General features: G+C 39.5%; 1 protein-coding gene across 1 annotated transcript in view; it reads right to left on the reverse strand.

Moving 5' to 3' along the window:
• Positions 1 to 1,809: 1,809 nt before the first annotated feature.
• rspo4 (R-spondin 4) overlaps positions 1,810 to 19,033 on the reverse strand; it is a 33,256-nt gene continuing 16,032 nt past the window's right edge. Inside the window, exons 2-6 of the mRNA XM_062062708.1 lie at positions 11,016 to 11,204; positions 10,782 to 10,913; positions 7,352 to 7,360; positions 6,696 to 6,878; positions 1,810 to 1,913 (exon numbers count right to left, since the gene is read on the reverse strand). Coding sequence (XP_061918692.1) covers positions 1,810 to 1,913; positions 6,696 to 6,878; positions 7,352 to 7,360; positions 10,782 to 10,913; positions 11,016 to 11,204 — 617 coding nt within the window. The remainder of the gene's footprint in view (positions 1,914 to 6,695; positions 6,879 to 7,351; positions 7,361 to 10,781; positions 10,914 to 11,015; positions 11,205 to 19,033) is intronic.

Genomic DNA, 19,033 nt, shown 5'->3' on the forward strand with positions numbered 1-19,033 from the left:
CATCCAGACAGGCCCGTGTTTCTCCTTTCGTCTGTACAGACGCTTGTGGAAATCACACATGTATACCTTTTAGAGAAAGCGAGTGCAGCTATTTTGGATACTTCTCAGACGGCAAGAGAACTTTCGAATGTCCAGGTCAGCTGTGATTCTACTTACCGAAAAACTTTGTCCATTTGTCGAAGGAGGGTCAACGAGATAGCGGGCTCCCGTGGATGAGATAAAAAAGGTAGCGTGTGCTTTGTATTACCTGGCCGTCAAGGGAAGACTACGGAAAACAGCGAATGCTTTTGGACTGGCAAAGCAGACTGTATCAGTTATTGTCCGCCATGTATGTCGTGGACACAACGTCTAGGTCCAAAGTACATAAAGTCACCAAAAATGAATGGCCAATGAAGGTGAAGGCAAAAGAGTGAGGAGTGTCCTGACCAGATATCTAGATCCCAAGATTGATTGTTGTAAAATTTTCTTTGTCACATTGTGTACTTTCACGTGTCCAATAAAGATTTGATTAATTTATGATGGCTCAGGTGTGATTCACTACAATAGGGCCCCACAGCACACTGGATTCCAGTTAATTGAAATACCACAACACTGGATATTGTTCAGATAAGTAACATTTAAGACTTGCACACACAGCAACACTGGAGGTGACTATGACGTGCGCATTTTCTGCACATTCGTATTAGGTCGCGTTGCGCCGGCTGGCGGAGGGGGTCTTAAATGGCCATTGTGTGTGTGTGTGGACAAGGATAAGGTTAGGTGGGATTTACCCTGGATAACCTTAGTGTAGAAGGGGCCTTAGTTCATATCCTTCCAGGTAACAATCCATTCCTTTTTTATCATCAATCCACGTTTCTGAGCTAGCAATAACTGAAGGGTTTGTTGAATTGTTCCAAAAAAATGCTTCACGTTGCTGTAGTTTGCATACAAACTTCTGCTGTTTAAATGAATAATCAACAGTTTGTTGTCTATTTTAATGTTTCAGTTATATTGTTCGTCTGTATAAAAAAGCCAATTGTTTCTGGTATGAAAGAAAAAACAAAATCTGGATCTATATCCTTATTTAATTCTAATTTCGGACCATTGTGATCTCTGCTGCTGAAAGTTTTTATTAACATACATTCCTGCTCAGTAATCTTTTGTGTTGCCCTATGAATGTCTATAAGTGTAGATAAATGTTCACCTGAGTAAAGATCTTCTTGTTCGGTAATCTCTTGGAGTGTTGGAATTTTGTAGTTGAATGAAGGAGTCTGTGTTCCGTCAGACTCCATTATTGTTGTTGTGGTTACTCTGGGAGTTTCAATATTCGTCCAGATACTTGATGTCTTTGACAACTAGTACTCTTTCTTCTGGACCCCATTCAGTTTTGATGTAGATTTTGCAGTTGGCGCTCCAAGTTCCCTGAATTTTCCTCCATTTGAGAAAAAAACTATTCAAATCAGATATTTTGGTTTTCCCTGTAAATGTTCTGTTTTTGCAATGCACATTATTATGGTACACTCTTTTAGTGTATTTACGGTAATTCCCAGCATGCATTGCTCTATGCGCGGGCTCCTGTGTTTTGTCGGTTATGTGAACGGCAGTGGCCGGTTTGTTATTGTGTTCCCTCAGTAAAGTATACGTATAAAAAGAAGAAGGTTGTCGTCATTGAGTTATCAATGGTAGCAGAGGATGTCTAACAACGCTAACTACAGAGTCCCTCCTGCGTTTGAAGAAAATAAGTCATATGAGAGCTGGAAAAATGAGGTTGAAATGTGGATACGTGTTACCGATCTGGATAAGGAGAAACAAGCATTAGCTGTTGCTCTCTCACTGAGGGGGAGAGCTAGAGATACAGCTTTGGAAATACCTGCGGATGATTTGAACAAAGATGATGGGATGAAGACCCTTGTAAAGGCATTGGATAATGTATTCTTAAAAGAAGAAAAGGACAGAGCTTATGATGCATACACGGACTTTGACTAGATCCGGAGAGAAAACGAAGTTTCCATGGTGGATTACATCGTTCAGTTCGAGCAGAGGTACAACAAAATGCGCAAATTTGACATGGTTCTTCCCGACGCTGTTTTGGCATTCAAGTTGTTGGATACAGCCAGTCTCGATGTTAAAGATAAACAGCTTGCGCTTACAGCTTGTTCAACACTTACATTTGCAAGCATGAAGTCAGCTTTAAAAATGATTTTTGGAGACAATGTGCAGCCGCCCACATGCAGCGGGGGAATTCACATGCGGGGAAGATGTTGCTTTTTATGTGGATCAAAGGAAAAGAGACGGAAGGAAATTTCGTTTCCAACCCGACCAAAAGAGGGCGCCGTTGACTGGCTCAAACCCACTGGATAGGTTCGGCAGAAGATCTAAGTGCGCTATTTGCCAGAGTACATTTCACTGGGCTAAGGACTGCCCAAATAAGGCTGAACATGTAAAAATGACAGAGGAAAATGCAGAGACAGAAGCAATTGAAGAGTGCAATGTTACATTGTTTTCTAAAGAGTCAGTTTCTGATGCTGAAATATTCATGGTAGAAGCCTTAGGTTCTGCTGTAATTGACACTGCATGCACCAGAACAGTCTGTGGTGAAAAATGGCTGGAGAATTACATTCATACACTGAAGGAGAGTGACAAGAAAAAAATGGAACATACACAGAGTAGAAGAGCTTTTAAGTTTGGTGATGGACAAGTTGTTCATTCCATAAAAAAAGTAAAAGTCCCAGCAAAAATAGGACAAACCAGGTGCCACATAGAGACTGAGGTGGTCTCAGTAAACATTCCTTTACTACTAAGTAAAACATCACTTAAGAGGGCAAAAGCAGTGCTTGACATTGAGAATGAAAAAGCCACAATGTTTCAGAAACCAGTGCCTCTTGAGATTACATCCTCAGGACACTACTGTGTAAACATAGTGGACAGAGATTGCACAGCCACTCGTGAGAATGAACCCCAAACTGATGAAGTTCTGGCCATAAGAGATGGCATGAGTAAAGATGAAAAACACAAAGTATTGGTGAAACTTCACAAGCAGTTTGGACATGCCTCAGTTGATAAACTAAAAAAAATTACTAATTAGTGCTGGAAGTAATGATGATGAGAGTGTTTCTATTCTGAAGGACATCGTAAGCAGCTGTGAAACATGTCTCAAGTACAACAAGCCAAAACCAAAGCCATCAGTTGGTCTACCAATGGCTTCAACATACAATGAAACTGTGGCATTGGATCTACACGAGCTAGAACCAAATGTGTGGTACCTTAACATGATTGATCGCTTCACCAGGTTCAGTGCTGGTAGCATTGTTACCACAAAAAAATCCAGTGAAATTGTGAGGCACTTTATTCATTCCTGGGTGAGTGTTCATGGAGCACCATCTAAGATGTTTTGTGACAATGGAGGTGAATTCAATAATGAGGAAATGAGAGACATGGCTGAGAACTTTAATTTTGAAGTGAAAACCACTGCTGCCTACAGTCCATGGAGTAATGGATTGATGGAAAGACATAACCAGACCCTTACAGAGATCCTGTTAAAAGTGAAGAAAAGCAGTGTTTGTGACTGGAAAACAGCCCTAGATTGGGCCTTGATGGCAAAGAATACAATGCACAATGTGCATGGATTTAGTCCATACCAGCTGGTGTTTGGACAAAACCCGAACCTACCTTCTGTGCCGGTTGATAAACCGCCTGCCCTGGAGGGCACTACCCGATCTACCCGATACTGTATCTAGTGATGGAGACAGTGTGCCTGACACAGAGAATGCGGCAGAGAGCTCTAATAATGACAGAGACAGCAATGAGCATGATAATGATCCATCCGACAGACAACCTTCTATCATAAGAACAGACCGTAGTATGAATCTAAAGGCAGGACAATTCATTAAGTATGTGGAAAGAGACACTGGAATTTCACACATAGCAAAAGTGCTAGGTCGAGTGGGAAAGGCAACTGGAAAACACAAGAACTGGTACAATCTGGAGTACACTGAGCCAGTTAACCTCACTGACACAACAAGGTCAGCTGACCTTTCACAGGTTGACACACTGCAGATTCAGTCATTGGACAGGGTGGAACAGCCATCTGATCACGAGGATGTACTTGTTACAAAGGATGTGTCATTTGAATCAGCGAAACTTACTGAAATCAGTAACTGGGAGAAACACGGTGTGTTTGATGAAGTAAAAAACATGGGACAAAAATGCATTTCCACAAGATGGGTGTGTACAATCAAAGACACACCAAACGGCATAGTTCCAAAAGCAAGGCTAGTGGCGAGAGGATTTGAAGAGCTAAACACAAAAGATCTCCCAAAAGACTCGCCAACATGTGCCTCAGAGTCTCTTAGACTACTCATGTCTGTGATATGTCAAAACCGATGGACACCCCACTCTATGGACATTAAGTCAGCATTCCTTCAAGGAAATTAGTTATCCCGAGACATCTATGTTCTTCCACCACCTGAAGCTAAGAGTGAGGGAACTCTATAGAAGCTAAACAAATGTGTTTATGGACTAAATGATGCATCACTGTACTGGTACAATAGGGTTAAAGAAACAATGTTGCAAACTGGAGGAAAGATGTCACAAATTGACCCTGCTATATTTTATTGGTTGGATAAAGATTGTAATGTGTCTGGGGTGCTTGCTTGTCATGTTGATGATTTCATCTGGGGTGGTTCACAGATTTTCACAACAACTGTAATCCCTCACCTGCAATCTGCCTTTCAAGTGGGCAGAGAAGAACATGACAGCTTTCGCTATGTAGGCATGGAGTATGTCACTGCAAATGGAGTAACATGTATGCATCAACACAATTACATACAGAATCTCCAGCCAATTCGCATAGACATGAGCCATGAGACGGGATGCTCTTTTGACTGAAAGTGAAATTGATGACCTGAGATCAAAAATAGGTCAACTCCTGTGGGTTGCCAGACAAAGTAGACCGAATATTATGTTTGATACATGTGTCCTTGCAGCTAACATAAAACATGCTACTGTGCAGACTTTACATGACACAAACAAGGTGGTGAAAAAATTGAAATCAGAACATGTGACACTGAAGTTTCAGAACCTGGGAAAGGACAGTTCTCTAAAGCTAGTAGTGTTCTGCGACACCTCGCTGGGAAACCTTACAGATGGAGGCACTCAAGGGGGACATCTCATTCTGCTGATGGGTGAGGAAGGAAGATTCTCACCTGTGTATTGGCAATCAAAAAAGATCAGAAGAGTCGTACGGGGCACTCTTGCTGGAGAAACTCTTGCCCTTGCAGATGCTGTTGACAGTGCCATTTCTTTATCTGACCTTCATGCAGAACTTACCACAGGGAATGTATCACAACATGTCTTACCAATAGTGTGTGTCACTGATAACCACTCCCTTGCAGACGCCATCAAGTCTACTAAGTCAGTGACAGAGAAAAGGCTCCGCCTTGAAATAAGTGGCATCAAAGAACTTCTTCAGAGTAAAAGAATTCAACAGATTCTCTGGGCACCTACAGGAGAGCAGCTAGCTGACTGTTTGACAAAACGAGGTGCATCCGCACTTCAGCTCCTAAAGGCACTCAGTGCTGGAGAGTGGAAACTGGAATAGAGACTATTCTTTTGTGGACAGTTTTTTTTGTATATGTTTTTTTTGTTGTTCTTGCATTTTCATACTTATGGACATTAATAATAGACTGTGATTTTTTGTGTTAAAAAAAACTAAAAAGAAAAAGTGGGAGATTGTAAATGTTCTGTTTTTGCATTGCGCATTATTATGGTACACTCTTTTAGTGTATTTACGGTAATTCCCAGCATGCATTGCTCTATGAGCGGGCTCCGGTGTTTTGTCGGTTATGTGAACGGCAGTGGCCGGTTTGTTATTGTGTTCCCTCAGTAAAGTATACGTATAAAAAGAAGAAGGTTGTCGTCATAGAGTTATCATTCCCCACAGACAAAATATTGTTTAAAGATTATGCAATGATCCGAGGATGCTTAATTCAAGAGTTACAAGTTCAATACTGCTTGATTTCAGAAAAAAATACTTATTTCTATCTTAAAAGTCGTGCTAATTTCTAGACATGCCAATTTAAATTTAGGATGTCTTATCAAGTCAAAATAGCTGGCTGCATGGACAAATAAGTCTGTTAGTTTTAGTAAGTTTTTAATAAGTTTTTCCAAAAATCCAGTCTTTTTATCTTATATTTTGTCAGCTCATTTTTGTTGTGCAGGAAATGGAAGTTCTTGAGACACACATCTCAGCCCTAGGTCAAGTCCCACTGTCCCAAAATAAGTATTTCACTACATAACAGTTCCTAAACCAAAAAACGACATTCAACCTTAGTGAAAATCATTAGGAGTCTTGCTCTGACTTAGGACAACCATTCCATGAGAAGGAAGCTCTGAAGCTTTCCGATTTAGGATTGCAACGATTCCCTAACGGCCAAAGTGTGTCATTAGAAGACGAGACATCCTTAACAGACATTCTGGGATTTACAGTACATTTGTCTGTCCTTCCCACGTTCCAGTAATAGGTTTCTTGATCGCACCCATTATATCCTGAAGGTTCCTCTTAGTTAGATCCAGATGTTAGCAGCTCTCAGCTGAGGTGAAACACTCGCCCTCAGCATGCGACTACTCTTGTCACGGAAACAAATGGTATCAGGCATCACCTTTGGCCCGTTCTTCCTGTTACAGCAAAAACTCAAAGACCACTAGTCAATCCTCACCTGTCGGACACCTCTTCTTCATCCGGCACTTCCGTGTCTGGCTTTGTGACGGGCAGAGTGAGGGTCCAAGTCTTGCACTGCCCCACATCCTCATTTGTTGGCCCGACCGGAAGCCACAGGGGGCGCCGTCTCGCAGGCAGATGCTCCAGCGGCTCCACTCAGCCAGCGGATCCAGGGCGCAGTCTTCTGCGTGGAAATAACTTAGACTTAGACTTAGACAAACTTTAATGATCCACAAGGGAAATTGTTCCACACAGTAGCTCAGTTACAAAGGTGGAAAGGATAATGCACACAAGGGCACAAAAAGAGGGCGAAAACAAAAAGTGTATAAAGTAGACTAAAAATGTACCATAGTAGCAATATAAAATATAAGGTATATGTAACATTTACATATTATATATACTGATATATTGTATTATTATATAAATAAAAATATGTCCTGTACCATCTCGATCAGTGTTTTTCAACCTTTTTTGAGCCAAGGCACAATTTTTTTATTGAAAAAATCCGGAGGCACACCACTTGCAAAAAACATAAAAAAATTAAACTCAACAATTGATATTGACAGTAAAAAGTTGTTCTCGCAATTGTTGGATATGAATTCAAACCATAACAAACCATGCAACACTATAGCTCTTGTCTCAAAGTAGGTGTACTGTCACGACCTGTCACATCACGCCGTGACTTATTTTGAGTTTTTTGGTGTTTTCCTGTGTGTAGTGTTTTAGTTCTTGTCTTGCGCTCCTATTTTGGTGGCTTTTTCTCTTTTTTTGGTATTTTCCTGTAGAAGTTTCATGTCTTCCTTTGAGCGATATTTCCCGCATCTACTTTGTTTTAGCAATCAAGAATATTTCAGTTGTTTTTATCCTTCTTTGTGGGGACATTGTTGATTGTCATGTCATGTTCGGATGTACATTGTGGACGCCGTCTTTGCTTCACAGTAAGTCTTTGCTGTCGTCCAGCATTCTGTTTTTGTTGACGTTGTAGCCAGTTCAGTTTTAGTTTCGTTCTGCATAGCCCTCCCTAAGCTTCAATGCCTTTTCTTAGGGGCACTCAACTTTTGTTAATTTTTGGTTTAAGCATTAGACACCTTTTTACCTGCACACTGCTGTTTCCGACATCTACAAAGCAATTAGCCACCGGCTGCCACCTACTGATATGGAAGAGTATTACACGGTTACTCTGGCGAGCTCTAGACAGCACCGACACTCAACAACAACACATCATTTGCAGACTATAGTTACTGGTTTGCAAAAAATATTTTTAACCAAATAGGTGAAATTAGATAATCTCCCATGGCACACCAGACTATATCTCATGGCACACTAGTGTGCCGCGGCACAGTGGGAGAAAAAGACTGATCTAGATCACCGTTTCTCAACATTTATTAAGCCAAGGCACATATTTTACATGAATATGCACACCATTGAGCTTGTTATAGTTTTTTTTTGTATTTTTTTGTATTTGTATTATCGTTGTATTATAGAAACAGGTGGATAGTTGATTGATTGATTGATTGATAGTTACTAGGGTTGTGAGTGATAATTCGATGCGACCAAATATCCACTTTGAAAAGCGAGTGATTCGGCTGCGTTGGTAGCAGCCACAACAATCAAATAAAAGTCAGCTATGTATTTTTCGGTTAATCGAGTGTAGAAACGTGGACTAGGTACCGCCTGAGGCTAGCAATTGGTTGACAGTTTGTCTTTAAAACAGCCCAAGAGCCAGGAATGTCCGCAAAATGATTGATGGGCCTGCTCTGTTAGCTTACATTTATGAAGATACGAAAAGATGTAGATAGCAGGAGTGACGCTTTGCTAGCGGCTAATGTCCCTCTACAGTGCAAAGCTGCTTCTAAGTCAACAATCCTAGACCCAATGAAAGCAAATTAACTACGTTTATTTCAAGTATTTCAAGTATGAAGGACGAGAGGATGCTAAACATGCTACACTACACATCGTAGGAGGATACAATAAGCAATGCCAACCGGCGCTAATAGCTAAACGAGCTCATAGCGGTGGGCAGATCAACACAAATGTCGATAGTTATGAGATCAATATTGATATCACATTATCAGATGCAGAACAAACTAAATAACCATCCATCCATCCATCCATTTTCTACCGCTTATTCCCTATAAGTAAATAAAATATAAATTGACACCCCCACTTAAATTACTACGCCCGAATGCAGCTGAGATAGGCTCCATCACCCCCCGCGACCCCGAAAGGAACAAGCGGTAGAAAATGGATGGATGGATGGGCACTTAAATTAATTTTAAATGTACTTCGAGCCCTATTATTCCGTTTGTGCTTAAGCGTTTTTTCCAGGCTCTTGAAGTTAGGAATGTTTCTGTTATTCGTGTTCTTCCATGCAGCTTCCGAAAACAGCGACACTGCGTAAAGAAGAGAGAAGTGCTCAAGTCTGTAATGAAGGAAGGTTCATTACTGATGAGGCGGACTTTGCAAATTTATCTCTGTGAAAATGATAGAGTTTACCTAACGCTTGCAAATGTCATGTAAAACCATGAAATAGACCTTAAATTTGACAAGGCCATATCAATCCACACCGTGCTGGTCATGTGTACGTGTGTCGTCATGGTGGTGTAGTGTGTGTATGCACACGCACTAGCCTCTTCTTCCGGCTCGATGTAACTCCGTAGATGAAACTTTGTTTCACTTGTTAATATAACCACACTGATGTCCCTGTATGAGACAAGAACACATATGTATTTCTCTTTCAACCCTGAACTGGGACTGGTTGTCGTCTGTCTCTGATGGTTTTAAATCAATCTTTGTGTAGTGTAGGCTGCACTATGATGGCAATATGTCCCAAGTAAACAACACCAACATTAAAAATGCTCCATTGAAAATATAGAACATCACACACGGCGCTCAAAAATCCATCAAAATGTTTTAGTACGACTTTGGTAAGCTATTAAGCCGCACTGCTTGAAGGATTGTCGGCGCATTAAACATATGAGTATTATTATGGTGTGTGTAAGGTAAGACATATTATCTGGCGTTTTGTTTTGCAATATTATGCAAAAGCAACTTTTCTTACCTTCTGGTACCTGCTGATCTGTATTTGGGATCTGTATGGGTCCTGAAAAATTGCGCACGTCCGCGCCGACGCCATAGTCGATAAGCTTATTCCTTTTCTCTATTTTCTTGTTATGAGACATTCATCCTCCGCTGTTGCCATTTCTAATATAATGTAGTGTAAAGTTCTTCCTTATATCTGTCAGTAAACTCGCCATGAAAGCGCTAAAACATACCGGCGTAGTGAGTTTACGTTATTCACCCAAGGAACTTTAGTTATTAGAGTTCTGGTCGGACGTTTTTTCACGGGACACATTTCCGGTGTTGTTGTTTCCGGATGAGGAGATGCTGCTCCGTTATTGATGTAAGTAAAGTCTGAATGTCATTAAAACAGTTAGCTCCATCTTTTGACACTTCTTCCACTCCCGTCCTTGCACGCTACACCGCTACAACAAAGATGACGGGGAGAAGACGCTGCCGAAGGTGAGCCACGTAAATAAGAACGCCCACAAAACGACGCATCCGGAAGCGACTGTCAGAAAGCGGCTTGAAGATGATCTGTAAAACATAATCTATGCAACATTTTGACCAAAGAACCACCATTACATGTTATGTAGACCACAAGGAAGTGTTTTCAGTTTAGAAAAAAATAATAATAATATGACTCCTTTAATGCGCCCTATAATCCGGTGCGCCTAATATATGAAAAACGATCAAAAATAGACCATTCAACTGCAGTGTGCCTTATAATCCGGTGCGCTCTATGGTCCGAAAAATCCGGTAACTGTATATCATTGTAAAACACAGAACTTCTAGTATCGGAAACGTTTTTAGTTTTGTTTGCGCAAATGGTTTAAGACTTATCAGCTCAATATTAAAGGGTTTTAAAGAAAAATCATATGAAAACATTGGGGCGCATATGACCCATAAGCCGAAGTTTGCCCTTGCATAATATAAATTAAAAAACAACAACAGTATTTTGAATGGACTGACTCACCGATTGTAGCCCATGGTTCACTCTGAGCTTGGTGTTCCTCTCCGAGACACTGATTGTGTTGTGCAGAGGTTACCTCAGGGAAGCGGTTCAAACATCGGCCTTTGCAGAGCTGGAAGCCCGGCTTACACTTGATGCAAAAGTCCCTGCTGAAGCACTGCTCACAGTCCATTGAGCGGCACTCTGACAACAATCAACACAACAAAGTGTGCTAGAGTGTAGTTGACACTTTTACCTTGAACAAGTTCTGATTAGCTAGAACTGCGGCGCTTATGATCAGCTTACTTAAGCAGCGGTTAATGTCCCGCCCCCTCTGGCCAAAGTATCCGACAGGACAGGCGTGGAGACATGTTCCGTGGTGAGACATGCCGTCCCGCTGCAGAAAGAGGAAGAGGTGCTCTCTGCAGCGCGTGCAGCCGTTGTCGTGGGAACACTCCCGACAATTCCGACAACCTTGTGATCTCCTTTGGGGAGCTGCTGAGGAAAATGACGGTCAGTTAACCTTCAATGTGAAAGACATGGAGGAAGACCGCACGGTCCAATATGAGACAATGACATGAATGCACGTGCTAAGTAAGTGACAACATCTAAAATGAAGATTCCAAAGGGGAATACTCGATTAAATCAATGTTGATATTCCTTCCCATCCACCATCTGTTTTGTTTTTCCAATAACTCCCTGGCCACAGGGCTGTTTTTAGCATGTCTTTGTCATATTTTCAGCTACAACCAATGAGTGTTTTGTGTCTGGTCGGGGCGATTCGTCAACTTAGTCGACGTCATTGATGACGTAAATACGTCGACGTCATGTACCTTGCGTGCCAATTTCTGTGGAAAAGTTTTGTGATAAGGTTGTGAATCCTCATTTGTCCAAAAATAGTCATCTTTGTTTGTTACCAAGTCTGCCATGATTAGTACACACTCGCGTGTTTGCATCCGGTTGTTGCCTGAAGTCAGATGTGCGCTGCTATGGAAACGGAAATAAATGCGCTGGAAATTAGTTCCGCCAATGATTAAAATGACTAAAATACGGTAAATATTGTTATGAACGTGTCTGTTACTGCATTATATACTTGCAGTATGTATATAAAATGTTGATGGAGGGTTTTATAGTCGTTTTAGAGGGCTTTGAAGGCTACAACAGATCTTCCAAGCATTTTTTTTCTCATGTTTAAAATCTAACAAAAAAAAGACATACTTGTTCTTGTCTTCATAGTGATTGTAAACAATAGGCAAAATTCCCCAAAAATGTCTAGTTCCCCTTTAAGCAGGAACTATTTCTATTTAAGACAAAAAACATTATTTTATTCTGTAATTTAGTAATTTTGCACAAAAACATATTGAACAGGATGGTGGAGGAAATAAAACCGCTCTTAAAGTAATTTTCATTTGTATCCCTGACAAAACAAAATGCATTTAAAGTTTCGACATAAGAAAATTGTTGATGTATTTTTGGGGAATTAATTCGAAAAATGTGTTGCACCAATACACTGAAAACAATTTGTTACAGAAAGAAATTAAATCTACAGATTAACCGATTAATTGAAAATAATAATCGATAGATTAATCAATTCAAGAAATAATCGTTTGATGCAGTCCTAGTTTTGTGTCCTTCTATTGACATTGTGAATGAGACACTGTTGTACTGGTAACACGTGCTGGTCACATGACGAATGCCGTCACAAACCCAGCCAAGGATGCGGGATGAGGCTCAGCACCAAGGACTGGATTAATAGGGGGGCAATGTCAACCAACAATCTCTGTCAATCATGTCCAACATCAACATCATGACTTTGAATCTTTCTGTGCGAGTTTACAGCACCAAATGTCTTCTATGAATGGGATATTTTTGGATGAAATATAATTGGTTCATTTAAGCAATCTGTCTGTCTTTTCATGTGCTCTTATAATGTAAAAATGTATAGCTTTTCCACTTTCAAGGTACTCAAAGGGCTTTGTCACTATTTCCACATTCACCCATTCACACACACACACATAGAGCTGCCATGCAAAGCCCTAACTACGACCCTTCAGGAGCAAGGGTGAAGTGTCTTGCTCAATGACACAATGGACGTGACTAGGATGGCGGAAGCTGGGGATCGAACCAGGAACCCTCAGCTTGCTGGCACGGTCGCTCTACCAAACGCTTATTAGGTTTATGTCCATAATGTAAACATATCTGTTTATATGCACACTTAATGCAAACATCAGTCTGACCAATCACATACTCACTTTATGCAAACATCTCGAGGTAATTCAAATATCAGAATAATGCACATGTATGTCCATTCACATACACACACTGAATACCGATATCTGGATATCCATTTACATCCAAACATTGATCTGTCCTTTCACATGCACACTTAATGCAAACATCTGTTTGTTCATTCACTTATACATTATGCAAACATATTACTGTGATTAACAAACACACATAATTTAAATGTATGCTCGTCTATTAATGTACACATTTTATACAAACATCTGTCTGTCCATATACCTACACAGTTAATATAAATCACTGTCTTTCCATTCACATATACCCCTTATAAAAACGTCTGCCCATTAACATAAACATGTAATGTAAACAACTGGATGTCCATTGACATACACAAGTAGTGCAAATATATGTCTCTCCATTCACATACACACATTATGCAAACATCTGTATGTCCATTCACATATACACATTGAAAACGTCTGTCTATTTATATACAACATTTGATATGCATTTACATACACAGACACTTAATGCAAATGATTAGGCGTCCGTTCATATACACACATAATGTAAATGTCTGTACATTCACATACAATCTTTATGCAAACATCTGTTGGTCTATTGACATACATACACTATATTGCCAAAAGTATTTGGCCACCTGCCTTGACTCACATATGAACTTGAAGTGCCATCCCATTCCGAACCCATAGGGTTTAATATGATGTCGCTCCACCTTTTGCAGCTATTGCAGCTTCAACTCTTCTGGGAAGGCTGTCCACAAGGTTGCGGAGTGTGTTTATATGAATTTCAAAAGCGCATTGGTGAGGTCACACACTGATGTTGGTTGAGAAGGCTACCGTTCTAATTCATCCCAAAGGTGTTCTATCAGGTTCAGGTCAGGACTCTGTGCAGGCCAATTAAGTTCATCCACACCAGACTCTGTCATCCATGTCTTTATGGACCTTGCTTTGTGCACTGGTGCACAGTCTTGTTGGAAGAGGAAGGGGCCCGCTGTTCCCACAGGGATGGGAGCATGGAATTGTCCAAAATGTTTTGGTATCCTGGAGCATTCAAAGTTCTTTCACTGGAACTAAGGGGCCAAGCTCAACTCCTGAAAAACAACCCCACACCATAATTCCTCCTCCACCAAATTTCACACTCGGCACAATGCAGTCCGAAATGTACCGTTCTCCTGGCAACCTCCAAACCCAGACTCGTCCATCAGATTGCCAGATGGAAAAGCGTGATTCATCACTCCAGAGAACACGTCTCCACTGCTCTAGAGTCCAGTGGTGACGTGCTTTACATCACTGCATCCGACGTTTGCATTGGACTTGGTGATGCATGGCTTAGATGTAGCTGCTCGGCCATGGAAACCCATTCCATGAATTGCTCTGCGTACTGTATGTGGGCTAATTGGAAGGTCACATGAAGTTTGGAGCTCTGTAGCAACTGACTGTGCAGAAAGTCCAAAAGGCATCCAATGACAGTTCCACGCTGGAAATCACTCAACTCCTGAGAGCGGCCCATTCTTTCACAAATATTTGTAGAAACATTGGATCATTTGGATGTGTGGCCAAATACTTTTGGCAATATAGTGTATTTTCTGCAAACATCTGGAAGTCTATTCACACCATAACAACTAAATCTCTGTCTATTCACATTTGCACATAATGTAAATGTCTCCACACACACACACACACACACACACACACACACACACACACACACACACACACACACACACACACACACACACACACACACACACACACACACACACACACACACACACACACACACACACACACACACCTACAATGCAGATGTAAAGTCTGCGTCAGATATCAAGTTTATGAAGTGCAAACTAATGTTTCCAGATGATTTACTATTTTTGGATTGAACATCTGACTGTCAGACCGGAACAAAGTTCCCCTGGTGGCTTCCTTAGAGAATGATGCATAGAGCGTAAGAAAGTTCAGTCAACTATGATTATCTGTTTCACATTAGTCACATATGTTTATATTGCATCTATATTTCCTTGGGTTTTAATCTTTTTACTCTTTTACCACAATGAAAAATGCAAGACGATTATATTCTATTCTAGTTTGTTCACTTTTGATAAAGTAAACATTTGGGAGAAGTGCAAACTTCTGTGGTGCCGACTTTCCCACATAAACTTATCACATCATTTCTTAAGAATTGTGACGTTGTCCTGTTTAAAACACAGCATTTGATCCCAAATGGGCATCACTGGAGCGCTTAAACGTCAAGATTACTGCGATGCACGACTCTTAGGAGCTGATCTGCTAAGGGTTTGCATGTAAATGGTAAATGGGTTATACTTATATAGCGCTTTTCTACCTTCAAGGTACTCAAAGCGCTTTGACACTATTTCCACATTCACCCATTCACACACACATTCACACACTGATGGCGGGAGCTGCCATGCAAGGCCCTAACCACGACCCATCAGGAGCAAGGGTGAAGTGTCTTGCTCAAGGACACAACGGACGTGACGAGGTTGGTAGAAGGTGGGGATTGAACCAGGAACCCTCAGGTTGCTGGCACGGCCACTCTCCCAACTGCGCCACGCCGTCCCCAGCATAATAATTTTATAATTTAATACCTGTTGAATGATTTAAAGGGGAACTGCACTTTTTATTTTTGTATTTTGCCTATCGTTTTTTTTTTTTAATGCATTCTAAAGTAGAGATGTCCGATAATATAGGCCTGCCGATATTATCGGCCGATAAATGCTTTAAAATGTAATATCGGAAATTATCGGTATCGTTTTTTTTATTATCGGTATCGTTTTTTATTTTGTTTTTTTTAATTAAATCAACATAAAAAACACAAGGTACACTTACAATTAGTACACCAACCCAAAAAACCTCCCTCCCCCATTTACACTCATTCACACAAAAGGGTTGTTTCTTTCTGTTATTAATATTCTGGTTCCTACATTATATATCAATATATATCAACACAGTCTGCAAGGGATACAGTCCGTAAGCACACATGATTGTGCGTGCTGCTGGTCCACTAATAGTACTAACCTTTAACAGTTAATTTTACTCATTTTCATTAATTACTAGTTTCTATGTAACTCTTTTTATATTGTTTTACTTTCTTTTTTATTCAAGAAAATGTTTTTAATTTATTTATCTTATTTTATTTTATTAATTTTTAAAAAAAGGACCTTATCTTCACCGTACCTGGTTGTCCAAATTAGGCATAACAATGTGTTAATTCCACGACTGTATATATCAGTATCGGTTGATATCGGTATCGGTTGATATCGGTATCGGTAATTAAGAGTTGGACAATATCAGAATATCGGATATCGGCAAAAAGCCATTATCGGACATCCCTAATTCTAAGTATTAAATATTTATAAATAAAAGTCCCCTTACAGCGGAGCCAATGGGAGCTCTACTATTTCGCCCATAAAATCCAATAAATAATCATTCAAAAACCACCAACAATATTCTATTTACATTTTGTGACTTGAATATTAACCAAGTATTAGTGATATTGTTAGTATAAGCACTAACAAAGACAAACTATTTATAGCGGCGCCGTGACCACAATCTTGTGTCCCTATGTTTACATCATCGAGTTGTCTGCTGCTTCCTCGCTTCCTTGCTCCCTGTAAATTTACTGTAGATCATAAATCATTAGAGATATCCGATAATATCGGCCTGCCGATATTAACGGCTGATAAATGCTTTAAAATGTAATATCAGAAATTATCGGTATTGTTTTTTTTTATTATCGATATCGTTTTTTATTTTTTATTTTTATTAAATCAACATAAAAAACACAAGATACACTTACAATTAGTACACTAACCCAAAAAACCTCCCTCCCTCCACTCATTCACACAAAAGAGTTGTTTCTTTCTGTTATTAATATTCTGGTTCCTACATTATATATCAATATATAACAATACAGTCTGCTAGGGATACAGTCAGTAAGCACACATGATTGTGTGTGCTGCTGGTCCACTAATAGTACTAACCTTTAACAGTTAATTTTACTCATTTTCATTAATTACTAGTTTCTATGTAACTGTTTTTATATTGTTTTACTTTTTTTTTATTCAAGAAAATGTTTTTAATTTATTTATATTATTTTATTTTATTAATTAAAAAAAAAAGGACCTTATGTTCACCGTACCTGGTTGTTCAAATTAGGCATAGCAATGTGTTAATTCCACGACTGTATATATCGGTATCGGTTGATATCGGTATCGGTTGATATCGGTATCGGTTGATATCGGTATCGGTAATTAAGAGTTGGACAATATCGGAATGTCGGACATCCCTAATTCTAAGTATTAAATATTTATAAATAAAAGTCCCCTTACAGCAGAGCCAATGGGAGCTCTACTATTTTGCCCATAAAATCCAATAAATAATCATTCAAAAACCACCAACAATATTCCATTTACATTTTGTGACTTGAATATTAACCAAGTATTAGTGATATTGTTAGTATAAGCACTAACAAAGATAAACTTTTTATAGCGGCGCCGTGACCACAATCTTGTGTCCCTATGTTTACATCATCGAGTTGTCTGCTGCTTCCTCGCTTCCTTGATCCCTGCAAATTTACTGTAGATCATAAATCATTAGAGATGTCCGATAATATCGGCCGATATTATCGGCCGATAAATGCTTTAAAATGTAATATCAGAAATTATCGGTATCGTTTTTTAAATTATCGATATCGTTTATTTTTTTATTTTTTTTATTAAATCAACATGAAAAACACAAGATACACTTACAATTAGTACATCAACCCAAAAAACCTCCCTCCCCCATTTACACTCATTCACACAAAAGGGTTGTTTCTTTCTGTTATTAATATTCTGGTTCCTTCATATATATCAATATATAACAATACAGTCTGCAAGGGATACAGTCCGTAAGCACACATGATTGTGTGTGCTGCTGGTCCACTAATAGTACTAACCTTTAACAGTTAATTTTACTCATTTTCATTAATTACTAGTTTCTATGTAACTGTTTTTATATTGTTTTACTTTCTTTTTTATTCAAGAAAATGTTTTTAATTTATTTATATTATTTTATTTTATAATTTTTTTTTAAAAAAAAGGACCTTATCTTCACCATACCTGGTTGTCCAAATTAGGCATAATAATGTGTTAATTCCACGACTGTATATATCGGTATCGGTTGATATCGGTATCGGTTGATATCAGTATCGGTAATTAAGAGTTGGACAATATCGGAATATCGGATATCGGCAAAAAGCCATTACCGGACATCCCTATAAATCATGCATCTCACCTGCATAGAAAACGTCTGAGGACGTATTCCGAGAAATTGGTACACTTTGACAGCCATTTAGGACTCGAAACTGGCGAGGACGACACGAAAAGACACTTGGGTCCCCCCACCCCCCTCCCCTTTTCTTCGCGAGGATTATGAGACATTTTTCATCTAAATAGGAATATGTGAACATCCCAGTAGTCGGCATCCTAATGACAGCAGACCTTGCACAGTAAGTGATGTTTTATTATGTTTGTTGGCTCTCATGAAGTCTGCAGTGAGTAGTAATCAGTGATGAATTAAAAAAAAAAAGCAAACGTTGTGATGCGTTTTTTGAAATTAATGCGCCGACTACGCCTAAAATGATCAAAATACGTAAATATTAAATGTTATTATAAATGTGCCTGTTACTACATTACATATATACTTACATCATGTATATAAAACCTTATTGGAGGTTTTTTAAAGGGCTTTGTAGGCGGAATTGCACGGCTCCCATATGCTCCATTGTAAGCAGACTTTTGATCGCATTTATTTAATATTTAGAATGCAACAAATTAAAAAAAATAACATCCATCGTCATGTGTTTCATAATGATTCTGAACAAGATCATCATCATTCCCCCCTCTCCTATGTCCTCTGTTGCACTCGCTTTTGGAGCAGAAGTCGTGACCCCAAAATGCAGAAGTCAGCAGGCAGCGTGCAGGTAGAATGGTATTTAATGTCCAAATGTTCAAAAACACAAATAGAGTGCAGCAAGGAAATGCACCAAAAAGC

The sequence above is a fragment of the Entelurus aequoreus genome, linkage group LG01, assembly GCF_033978785.1.
Source record: "Entelurus aequoreus isolate RoL-2023_Sb linkage group LG01, RoL_Eaeq_v1.1, whole genome shotgun sequence".
NCBI lineage: Eukaryota > Metazoa > Chordata > Actinopteri > Syngnathiformes > Syngnathidae > Entelurus > Entelurus aequoreus.